This window comes from Blastomyces gilchristii (assembly GCF_000003855.2).
Source record: "Blastomyces gilchristii SLH14081 genomic scaffold supercont1.3, whole genome shotgun sequence".
NCBI lineage: Eukaryota > Fungi > Ascomycota > Eurotiomycetes > Onygenales > Ajellomycetaceae > Blastomyces > Blastomyces gilchristii.
In genome coordinates, this window is record NW_003101680.1 from 5,394,912 (window position 1) to 5,406,957 (window position 12,046).

At 49.3% G+C, this 12,046-nt stretch overlaps 4 protein-coding genes across 4 annotated transcripts; 2 read left to right on the plus strand and 2 right to left on the minus strand.

Moving 5' to 3' along the window:
- Positions 1 to 3,289, plus strand: BDBG_02563 (protein phosphatase 2C). Its single transcript, XM_002627846.2, has 3 exons — positions 1 to 1,105; positions 1,162 to 2,181; positions 2,239 to 3,289. The coding sequence occupies exons 1-3, from the start codon at positions 393 to 395 to the stop codon at positions 2,348 to 2,350; spliced, it is 1,845 nt and encodes a 614-aa protein (XP_002627892.1). The 5' UTR covers positions 1 to 392; the 3' UTR covers positions 2,351 to 3,289.
- Positions 2,511 to 4,631, minus strand: BDBG_02564 (mitochondrial export translocase). The gene has a single exon (XM_002627847.2). The coding sequence runs from the start codon at positions 4,511 to 4,513 to the stop codon at positions 3,410 to 3,412; it is 1,104 nt and encodes a 367-aa protein (XP_002627893.1). The 5' UTR covers positions 4,514 to 4,631; the 3' UTR covers positions 2,511 to 3,409.
- A 225-nt stretch (positions 4,632 to 4,856) lies between these two features.
- Positions 4,857 to 6,669, plus strand: BDBG_02565 (alpha-1,2-mannosyltransferase; the record flags this gene model as incomplete). Its single annotated transcript, XM_002627848.2, has 3 exons — positions 4,857 to 5,185; positions 5,258 to 5,393; positions 5,455 to 6,669. 3 exons carry the CDS (start codon positions 4,857 to 4,859, stop codon positions 6,667 to 6,669), a joined length of 1,680 nt encoding a protein of 559 aa, XP_002627894.2.
- Positions 6,670 to 7,368: 699 nt separating this feature from the next.
- On the minus strand, positions 7,369 to 11,110 carry BDBG_02566 (C2H2 type zinc finger protein). Its single transcript, XM_002627849.2, has 3 exons — positions 10,744 to 11,110; positions 9,043 to 10,686; positions 7,369 to 8,964 (listed from the first exon to the last, which is right to left on the minus strand). The coding sequence occupies exons 2-3, from the start codon at positions 10,334 to 10,336 to the stop codon at positions 7,961 to 7,963; spliced, it is 2,298 nt and encodes a 765-aa protein (XP_002627895.1). The 5' UTR covers positions 10,337 to 10,686; positions 10,744 to 11,110; the 3' UTR covers positions 7,369 to 7,960.
- Positions 11,111 to 12,046: the final 936 nt, after the last annotated feature.

Sequence of the window (12,046 nt, forward strand, 5' to 3'; positions counted from 1 at the left end):
CATTGAAAGTACATGCACTAGACACATTCACCACATCATTACCTAGATAGATCTCTCATAATATTGATTTTTCATATTTTTCAAAGCCTCTAACTTCTAATTCTAATTCTAATTGAAGAACTCTCTAGTTTACACTCCTACACTAAGTTAAAAAAGAGGATTGAGTGGGGGAATTGATCAAGAGTTAGACCTGATTAGTAATAGTTAGTTAGGTGTGTATTTTAGAGGGTGCGCTAAAAGTGGGCCAAAAGTTGGCACCAACAATCATCCAAAACCCATCTTCTCGAACCATTTAGACCTATCCACGAAAGAGTATCTTTGGGGATAGGCTGCTTGTCTCACATCCTCCCCGCAGCACATCCTCCCCGCAGCTTTTTCTTTCCACGGCTTCGATGCGTCGAGCAGCCACTTACGTTTTCCGTACAGCCCGCTGTCGCCCTCTCCGCAACCTCGGGCGGGCCTCTCCAGCACCGTTCACAGCCAACCATGCAGTAGCGCTACGAGCTCTATCCTCCACACGGAAAACCGCTGCTATAACTCCCGCTACACTCCAATCCTCTATGCACTTCCGCAACTTTTCTCTGGCATTTATTTCAACGTTGGTGGCTTCAGGTGCGTGGTACGCCTACCAAGGTAGCCAACAGCCCGGTGGGGCCACAAACCCTTCTGGCTCAAGCAACAGCCTTGTATCGCCCACTGGAATTCACTCTAGGGGGGTTTCATCGACGACTACTGCAAGTATCAGCGCAGAGGAAACTGCTGCAGCTACACGCCGTGCTCTCTTGGTGGAGAATGATCAGTTCTACGCAAGCAATATTGTTGGCAACGGGCCCCTCTCAAAAGAAACGGACGATTCGGGGAGACGAGTACTGGAAATGTTAACTCCCGAACAAGCAACGCAGAAGCTGAGGCGGAATGAAGAGTCTTATTTGGTAGGCCGTGGAAGAGGCGTGGTCCGATATGATGTTGTTCAATTACCCAGTAACGACCCTATCGAAGATGACCACGCGGAAAAAATAGTAGAAGTACCACAATCAGTTGCCGCTTCTGAGGATGGTACAACATCCAGTGATTGGATGTTTTGGGGGGTATTTGATGGCCATTCGTGGGTTTAACTGCGCACCACGAACTATGACTCCCGCGCTGACTTCTTTATTCTAGAGGTTGGACAACATCTGCGAAACTGCGTCAGGCCTTGATATCCTTTGTTGCACGCGAATTAAATTCGACATATAAGTCTGCTGCCACAGATCCGTCTAAGACATTTCCGTCACCAGAAGCCGTTGACACTGCAATAAGAAACGGCTTCGTCAGGCTCGATCACGAAATAGTCCACGAGAGCGTAAACAAGGTTATGAAATCGAAATCGAAGCGGGTTGCCGCAGAGCTCCTCGCTCCTGCATTATCTGGTTCATGCGCTCTTCTCGCCTTCTATGATAGCAGATCGAACTTACTACGAGTTGCCTGCACTGGAGATTCAAGAGCAGTACTTGGACGCCGGGCAGCTAGTGGGAAATGGGTCGCTACTCCACTTTCAGAGGATCAAACTGGTTCAACTCCATCAGAAGTTGACCGGCTGCGTCGTGAACATCCTGGTGAGCCAAACGTTGTTCGGAACGGTAGGATCCTTGGTAACCTTGAACCTAGCCGGGCTTTTGGGGACGCATTCTACAAGTGGACACGGGAGACCCAGGATAAAATCAAGCGACACTTTTTTGGAAGGACACCACACCAACTTTTGAAGACGCCGCCCTATGTGACAGCCGAGCCTATCATCACTACCACACCGGTTGAACCTCTCAATGGCGACTTCGTCGTCTTGGCTACGGATGGTCTGTGGGAGATGCTTACAAATGAAGAAGTTGTTGGGCTTGTTGGGCAATGGATAGAACACCAGCGCTCCCTTGCTCAGGGTACACACGGGGGCGCCAAAGGCTGGTTGCAAGGCTGGTTCAGCTCTGAGTCGAATTTACCTGTGGAGAATATTGATGCGGGAAAGGCGAGTGGGCAACGCCTCCCAATCCGCCAGCAGCAATATAACATTCCCGCCACCAGCAGCAGATTTGTCGTTGAAGACAAGAACGCAGCTACCCATCTTGTGCGCAATGCACTTGGCGGTAAAGATCAGGATATGGTCTGTGCATTGCTTACGCTTCCTAGCCCATACTCTAGACGGTATCGGTATGTTCCCAATTCCTAGGTCTCAGCCCACCCCCATTTTGCTAACATCGTGGACAGAGATGATCTCACAGTCGAAGTCATTTTCTTCGGCGAAGGCCCTGACAGCGGAGATGTGACATTAAACACCGAAGCCAGCGCCAACGCATCTGAAACGAAACCTAAGCTCTAGAATCTCCAGCTCAATTGCTTTCAGGAGTTTAGTTTGCTTGCGGCACCTTATCGGCCTATTGCACTGTGGAAATGGTGACCTTCGTTCTCCATTAGCCAGCTATTGGAAAGGCGTTACGGATAGACAGATATCTGTATCTTTATCGTTGTTCAATTTCTACTCAGTTGATTGTTTGCATCGTAAATTTCCGAGTCTTTCTCATACTACTTTCTTGGTACGGTCGGATCCCTTACTACTTTCATATTTCTCCTTCTTTTGTTGGGTTGTAGGTCCTTCTTCTAAAGATCTGATTGGCCCAGCTTGAAGAGAATTTCCTGACGAATCTCTCGATATACGTATGTTAAAAGATACGGTAGCTCTTTGATTCTTTCTCGCTTCTCTTCGATATTTGTTCTTCTAGTTATTATTCCCTTTCATGCAGCATGAAAGTGCTAAATTAAGCTACCAATATCCCCAAAACGGGGCTTGCTGAAGGCTCCATAAACAAGTGAGAACAATACACCAAATCAAATTATGTACTGTGCAAGATGTCGGCCCTATCCAAATAGATATCTGGGTATTCTATACCTTAAACCAAACAATTTCAAGTCACTTGCCAGACGCACAAAAAAACACATCAAATCAATGCGCCAATGCCCATGCCGCAGCCTTCCACCCGTTGTGTACTAGTTATACATATGATCTTCATTCGAGAAAATACATGCTCCGAAGGCTCTCTTCCCCATGGCCCCGTGCGAGGCCGGCAAGACATTTTATATCTTGATATATTTCTATTCTCGTCCTCCCTCCAAATCTCCCAGTAAGCTCCGTACGAGTGACCATCCCGTCGATATTCCGTCATATGGTGAACAGAGTTCGGATCCTTCCGGCGCAGTACAGGTCTAGTAGATAGGGGGTAAACTTGTCTGGAGGACCTGTCACTGTAGAATCCATAATGAACATGGCACCCTGTCTCCTCGAACGCTCCAGCCATCTATAAAATATATCAAATATCACACTTCCAGGCCTCGATACTGCAAGAGAAACAAAGGGTTGTTCTGTAGAGAATTTTTTCGCAAATCACATCATCATTCCAAACCGAGGGACCTTACGAAGCTCTTGAGTGCCTGGTTTCCGTTCATACATAAACCTCACAATCGTCCGTTTTCTGCAAGGCATGGGGATGTTCGGAGTCGGCATGTACATTTGCAGAAGCCGGGACTGGACAATTGCAACGCAAGTCGTGGATAGCCAGTAGATACAGAGAGCTGCAGGGGCTTGTGAGTACAATAGAGCCGGCGCAATCCAGATCGACATTGCTTGAAAGATGCGATGGATCGCCCAACTAAATACGCCCTGCAAGTTGCCTAGTGCTACCAATTTGGGAATATCTTTCATCTTGTTAATCTTGGAACCCCAAGTAATATGGATGAACATCAAAACCGAAATAGCAACTGGAAGCACGCCGAGGGGATCTGCGGCCATAAGGTCAGGAAACCATAGCGCCCCTTCAGTGGAGAGAGAAGATTCCACTGGAACTTGAGCTTTGACGCCATTCGGATTAAACCACTGTTGCAAAATGACGAGGAGACCAGGTTGCCACCCACTCATTGATCGGATACTCTCCATAAAAGCGAGCCAAAAGGGGAGTTGTAATATCGGAGCGAACGGAGCGAACGAAGACAACCGAAGGTGATGGCGCTTAAACAACCCCTTTTTGAACTGCGCTGCTGCCACAGCAGTGTGGCGGCTCACAACACGTGGTGATAGAAACTGCTGTTTCTTGGCAGCTGCATCCATGATACTCTTCCTCTTCATATGGGTATAGGCAATCATCGCTGGGGCTACAAGCACTTTTCTGTTTTGTTGCGATTTTGACCACATGAGAAAGGGCAATCCGAACATAACCCGGGCTGTAATAGCTGTGAGCGGGATGGAAGCCACCCAGGGAAGGCCAGTATATGTATGGACCACTTGTAAGAGATCGTGGGCACACTCAATGGATGTGGCAACCATTCGAGTAGGTCGTGACGGGTGGAAATTGCGCCTCTGCTGAGTTGTGACGAGCAGCCTCGCGGCGCAATGTGGAGGAGCCGAGCATGGTACTCGAAGGGGGTGTGCATTCAGGCCATGTCGGGTAGCCCGCAAAGCGCCGAGTCGCAACGAACAGCCGGGAGCGGACATCGTGCGCTTCACCACTCAACCACTCGATTATGGAGCTTCACCCATCCGATGGGCCAAGGAAGCAGGGAGCTGGATGACAGAGTGGGTGAATTGAGTTCCATCAACTGGTCGAGTTGAAAAAGAAGAATCCTGGCCGGGGCGCGGAGAAACTGTATTGCCGGTGTACTATACACGTGATTTATCTGCTTATATAATCACAACCCAGCCACGGGAAAACTCCAGGCACAGAGTAACTTGTAAGATGACAGGAACATCTTCTCCTGGGCAATATCTCGAGCAAAGCTACTTGATCCTCCACTATGCGCTGTCAGCGTCTACTATTTCTCTCCGCTGACTGCATGGCATGATGTTGTCACCCGCGTCATCTGTTGCTACGCTTGTGACGCTTCTCGCGCTCTTTCTGATTGCTCCGCGATTGGCCGCGTTTGTCTTCCGCTGTGTTTTCAGGTTGATTGGATGGCTCATTGCCAGGAAATATCGGTGGAAGCGGGACCTGTTACGTGCCCGGATAAATATAGATGAGAAGGAATATCAGTTAAGAAGACCCAAATATGCGAAGCAGGAAGATGAGGATTGGGAGAAAGTCGAAACAGGCGGCATGGGAACCGCTTCTCACGCGGATGCTGCGGAGGACGATTGGGAAGGCATCATAGGATTTTTTCATCCATTCTGGTAAGGAAAAAGGGATTTAAGTGCTGCAATTAATTGTTCCCGATGCAAGTCGACTAATCGATCTTTCTGCAGCAATGCTGGTGGAGGGGGTGAACGTGTCCTCTGGGCGGCAGTAAGAGCCACACAAAAACGCTGGCCAAAAGCTATATGCGCGATCTACACAGGGGATAATGACCTGAATAAGACCACGATGCTTGAAAGAGTTGAAGTGCGTTGGTTCTTCTTATTAAAATGCAAAATATGGCCGTTAGCTAACATGCAATGTATAGAACCGTTTCAATATCCGCCTCTACCCTCCAACGATTGTATTCTTGTATCTTTCAACCCGCAGATATGTCCTCAGCAGCTTATATCCCCGTTTTACTCTCCTTGGCCAATCTTTGGGTTCTTTAGTCCTTGGATACGACGCATTCACTCTCGTAGTTCCCGACATCTTTATCGACACTATGGGTTATTCCTTCGTCCTGGCGTTCTGCCACTTCCTCTTCCCCTCGACCCCGACTGGAGCGTACGTCCACTACCCTACTATATCGACAGACATGCTCGACTCCCTTGATGATACCTCGGGTACAAAGGGTCTAAACGCTGGCGCAGGAACCGGCTGGAAGGGAATTGCGAAACGACAATATTGGCACGCATTCGCAAAGCTATACGGCTGCGTTGGTGGAACAATTGATGTAGTCATGTGCAATTCATCCTGGACATCCTCACATATAAACTCTCTCTGGCTCCCCTCACGGCAAAAGCGACGAGAATTCAAAGAACCCACAGTTGTTTTCCCCCCTGTGGCCGTCTCGGAACTAAAATCCATAGAAATAGATCTCGCCCATGAGCGAGAATCCCGCGACCCAACAATCCTCTACATCGCCCAATTCCGCCCAGAAAAGAACCACGCCCTAATCCTCCGCGCGTTCTCCCGTTTCCTCAACGAATTCAAAAAGACCCATAGTAAATCCCAACCTAAACAATCTCCACAGCTCATCCTCATCGGCTCCGTCCGCCACTCCAGCCCAGACGAAACCCACATCTACAATCTACGCCTACTTGCCCACGAGCTCAAAATCCGCGACAACACCACCTTCCTCTGCGACGCCAGCTGGCCCACCATCCTCGCCCACCTCCGCCGCGCCTCCATCGGCGTCAACGCCATGTGGAACGAGCACTTCGGTATCGGCGTGGTCGAGTACCAGGCGGCGGGCCTGATCAGCGTCGTGCATGACTCTGGCGGGCCTCGCCAGGACATCGTTGTCGATTTGGGGGAGGGCGGGACGGGCTTTCGGGCTACGACGGAGCTGGAGTTCGCGGCGGCGTTTGAGGCGGCGTTGGCGCTGCCGGAGGAAGAGAGGGTAGCGATGAGGTTGCGGGCGAGAGAGTCGTCGAGGAGGTTTTCGGATGAGATGTTTGCGGAGAGGTGGGTGGAGGAGATGGAGAAGTTGGTTGGATTGGAGCGGAAGAGGAAGAGTGGGGGAGGGGAGAAGAGGTAAGAACTATTATTTGGTCAATGGATTAAGTTCGGTTCTTTGTATCTGTTAATGCGGATCGCAAAGATTTTCGGAAAAACTCATAGAAATATATTGCTCTTTCCCTCCCCCCCAAACAGAAGATTCTTCCTTCATGTATTTTTACCAGGCCGTATTTACTACGACGAATTATTTACTATAGATCTATCTACATTGAACTCGAAATTTCGATACGTTATGAAATGTGGTTTACAATATATATAGCAGGCGACACTCCCCCTACCCTTCCCCCTCTTTGAAGGCTGCAATGTTCACGACTCTATATATCGCTATCAACATGGAGAAACCCACGATGCAAGATAGTAAATATAAAGTCATGCTACCTATCCTCTCATTTCACCGCGTTGGTTCAATCCACTCCTTCTCCAGCAATCAAATACATGCACAGGCTCCATTGTAATACCTAAATAATAAAAAATCGTTCGGAGAAGACGTAAATAACGTAGACTTGATAAATATAAGAAGGAGGGGAAAAAAAAGGTACAAGGGAGGTCAAGAGTTGAACTGGGTATTTGTTAAAAAAAAAAAAATTTAAGAAAATAAAGAAATTAAAAAATTAAAGGGGGCAACAATAAGCAAAGAAACTAATGAGATGAAATCCCCAAAGGTAGGAGAGAAACAAGGAAGCGTATATATTTGAGTGGTGTTGGGGGCCGGGGGGGGGGGGGGGGGGGGGGGGCTCCGTACCAGAGGGCAAAAGGAAAGAAAACAGGAAAAGAGAAGAAAGAAGGAAAAGAAAAAAGAAAAAAGAAAAAGAATCGAAAATAAAATAAAGCAGACAAACAACAAAAAGATTTGGATATATAAAACAATCCTTCCCGTTCACCAGAGAACCCCCCGAAGTTGATATATTATTACTTACGATCTGTAAAACAACACATGATGTCCAAACTCAAAAAAGTTTCATCTTCCTCTATGCCGTACGTTTACGTAGCCAAGGGAGCAAAAAACAAAAGGACAAATACTAAGATCGATAGGAGAAGAAGAAAATGTGAGAACGGAAGCAAATAGAGGAAGCTAACAGGGGGAAGAGAAAAAGTAAAATAAATAAAAAGTAAAAAATAAATAAAAAGTCATCGATATATAAAGCGGCCGTAAAGGGTATTTGTCCCGAACCAAAACTAGGAGAAAGGTAGAATAAAGAAAGCGGGAGGGAGGAGGAGGAGGAGGAGCAGGAGGGAAATATCACAATAAATAACCAATAACGCTATCTCGCGCCCATCATGACCAACCTTCCATTCCTGGTTGACCCGCGCTACCCCCAACTGCCACCTCCAGGCGGAACGCCCATCATCTGATCCTGCGACGGCGGCCCAGGAGAGTAATTCTGACCCGAACCACTTACATACCCACTATTTATCCCCGAATCATCATCGTCGCCGAACCCATATTCCCCACCAGAACTGGCATCATAGCTGCTTCTACCGCCTCCTCCTCCGCCGCCGCCGCCTATATCACTCGTATCATCTTGCTGTGACGCCAGCTGGTCCCACTGGAGAGTTTGCAGCGCAGGATACTGTGCCAGGAGTGCGGCGGGCAGTGTGAAGCCGGTCGGCTGCCCGTCCATTAAGGGGATATTCATTTGCTGGGTCACCGGCTGTAAGTGGCCGTGCATCTGTTGCTGATCTACGTAGTTCCGCTCGCGCTCGAGAGCCTCTTCATCCAGTAAAGGTTTGATACAGACTCTACCTGCCTCGGATCGGAAATGGCGGCCGAGCGCATCAGCTCTTGCGAACCTCCGACCACAGCCCCAGTGGCCCCCACGGGCTAAATCACCACGGCAGACGAACTTCTTTTCCCCCGAGTGAAGTGATTCGTGCCGCTTCCGGTCATGTTGGCGGGCGAAGGCTTTACCACAAACAGTACACACGAAGGGTCTTTCATCAGTATGAGTGCGGAGATGTGAGCGTAAATTATAAGCTCTCGTGAATCGTTTCGGACATAGACTACATTGGAATGTTGCTGGATGTTTCTGTACGCGCTTGGAATCGGTACTGCTGGCACCTGGGCGTTGGGGGTCTGCAAGATCTAGTATATAATTACGATTGTCAATCGAGGAGGTCGACTGCCGGCGATTCTTAGCTGCTGCTGGAGATGTATCACGGGAAGCCGGAGTGCTCAAATTGCCTGTGCTGCCGCAAAACGGTGAAAGAGAACGCGATGAGGCGCGCGCACCCCCTGCAAGGGGTGTGGTCGACGATGGCAGCGGACGAGTCATGGCATGTGCAAATGGATCAGATTTACTCCTGCCACGGGAACCTATTATTCCGTATCATTCAGTAAATAATTCCTTGAAGGGGTGCTCCTGAGGATATATACGAAGGATGGAATACTTACGGCCAACGGGGGGGCTTAAAGTGTCCATATCCGACTCGGGTTTGGCCGGTCCAAAGCTCGTGGTTCGCGAGGGAGGCGCAAATTCGACATTGATAGAAGGGGGAGTCATTTGGGCGGCCTGACCCATATCTCCAGCAGGGCTATTATGACTTTGAAAAGCCGGCGCGGGTGAAGCCTCCGACCTGGAAGTGTACAAGTCAGGAGGACTAGTAGGTCCGAGTTGATTATTCACGTGCTGGGTCAAGAGGAATGAGCCATCTTGACCAGGTTCGGGACTCTGCTGCTGCTGAGGAAGTAAGCGTGGAGAAATGTAGGGGCTATGGCCTGGGCTAAGTCCATGACGTTGATCTGATATTGTGAATGTTTCCATCCCCAAGGCGTTCTCATACAGTCCGGGGTCATTTTGGGCGGATAGTAAGGGGGAATGATTGTTCGTGTCCCCATCAAAGGCATCATGGTGACTCAGATAGGGTGAATGGGCAGCAGAAGAAACGTCCGAATGTTCTGACGGCGCTCTTCGATGGGTCTGGAAAGCGGGACTTCCTAACATTCCATGCCAATCGGACTGGGGTTGGCTCGTTAGAAAGGCCGCACTTGCGGGGTCTAATGACGCAGGGCGAGAATGGCCGGGGGTATAATAGGCACCGGGACTGGACGCGGGGGATGATGGCCGTCCAGGGGACCGGTGGGCGTCAGGCGGTACCAAATGCGGTGGAGTAGGGTTGTGTGGCGATGACATCCTGCTCAAGTCTGCCGGGTTGACGGACTGGTTCAATTGTTGCTGCGGCTGCGGCTGCTGCTGGTGGTGGTGTTGATTAAGCTGTGGGTCAAGCATGAAAGACGAGTCAAAATCTGACGTAGGGTTGGTATTGGTGAAAATAGGAAAATCTTCAAATTGCTGATTTGAGTTTAAAAGATTGGAGAAGTTCTCCTCCCCTTCAGCAGCTTTGATATTAGACGAGCGCTCAAGCTGGCTGAGGAAGCCGGCCTCGAAGGATTGGGAGTACGGTTGAGGTTGACCGAAAGGTTGTGGTTCGGACGACGGGGCTCCAGAAGAATGGAGAAAATGGGTGTCATGCGCAGATGAGGCCAGGTACGGGGTGATTATAGGAAATTGCTCAGTGGAAGAGGTGAGAACACGGGAATGGGGGAATACAGAACCAGCATGATCGAGTCCAGCTGGAGGAGGCTGGTTGTCGTAGTATGGAGGCTGGTGGGAGGGCGATGGATTTAACGAGCGATTCTTATTTTCCGTTGAGAGAGACCTCCCCCTGTTCTCCTGCGGGAACTCCATTGTGTGTGTGTGTGTATGTATGCGTAGATGCGCGCGTGGATATAGGAGTGGTGGATAAAAAGGTTAAGTTTGCCTGTGAATGTATCCTAGAATAGATCGGAGAGTTGGAAGCGGCGGAGCGAACGATCTTCCCAGGGAAGCAAATTCGCCAGTTATGAGGCGGGGAGATTTATTCGCTGACAGGCAACGCGGAGAGTCGAACTAGAACACCTGCAAATGCTAATGGGGAACGACGGCGTAGGTGGCGGTCGTGATGAAATGGATACCATTCGCAGGACCCGATGTGGGCGCGAAGAAAAACGGTGGCTTATTTAATATTCTGCGGGGGATCTGATGCGTGGCGCGAGCATCTGTTTCAAACATTAGGATCTAATCATCAGCGGTCCCAGAGGAGCTACAAGACGTACCAATTCCTAGGAATACATCATACAGCAATAGGCAGAATAAGGGCGGTATTTCGACAATGCGCGTAGAGAAACGAGCGAAGGACTGAATGGTAGAGTCGGGAAGGGGAGGGAGGGGGGGGAGGGGGGGAGGGGGGAAGTGTAGGAGAGGAAGTTGGTGCGGGCTCCTTTGGCGGGCGGACCGCACAGGCAGGGCAAGCAGGTGAAAATGAGATGCGTCTGGAGTAGAGACACAGAAAAGTTACTTGGGCGGCATGGAAACGAAGGCGAAACACGTAGCGATGGGGTTGGGGCGATGAGAAAGGGACTAAGGACGGGGGACGGACGGAGAGCAGTTGGGGATAGTTAAGTAGAAGAAGAAGAAGAAGAAGAAGAAGAAGAAGAAGAGATGAATGAAGTCGAACCGGCCAAGAAAGGAAAGTCGGCGCTATCCCAGCCAGGCCTTGCAACGCCCCAGGTAACTACTCTGTACCGCCAAAGTACTCCGCGGTATCACTTGCGCGGGAACACCAGCCAGAGTTACATTACTCCCTACTGAAAGATACATAAGGAATACAACAAATGTTTTATCCATCCACCATCCTTTCTCCCTTTTCCCACAACCAGCAAATAATGGATAAGAAAGAAGAACCAGCTGGTAGACATACCAACAATATCATGATTTAATCCCCTACCTACATCCTACATGTGTAACTACTCCGTACAGTACAGTACATGCAAGTTACATACTTGCATGCATCGCGCTCTGAACTATTCTTCTTGTACTAGTTAACTCTCCAGGCGCAATCTGCCGCCACGGGAGCCAGATCGCCCTTTAATCGTATTTCTGGTCTTCAGCCCTTTGGCTTCGGCCTAGTTGCAGGTTTAATAATAAACGTCTATTGGTACGGAGTACATACATTCTGCATGGAAATCGGAATCATCCATCAATGTTCGGCTGCTAGTCACAGATATCTTCTCGGTTCGGTAGCTACATGTACATACATGTACATGCACAGCACATTAACTTACTCCATAGTAGACAATCAATTGCAGCTAGGGGGAAATTGGGATATAAACCCCCCCCCACCTCCCCCTCCAAGGCATACTCCGCCAATTCATCATCCCCCCAAATCCTTATTATTTGCACAGTACCTATAGAGAATCATAGACGACATGCAGCTCCATTCCCCCTTTATATCCCTACATGAACCAGGGGAAGAAGAAAAATAAAAATAAAAGGAAGACGGTGTTTCGGCATGCGCATAGTATTATTGTATTTTGATCCATCCATCCCAGTGCCCGACTCAGCCTTGTGGCTGAGCAA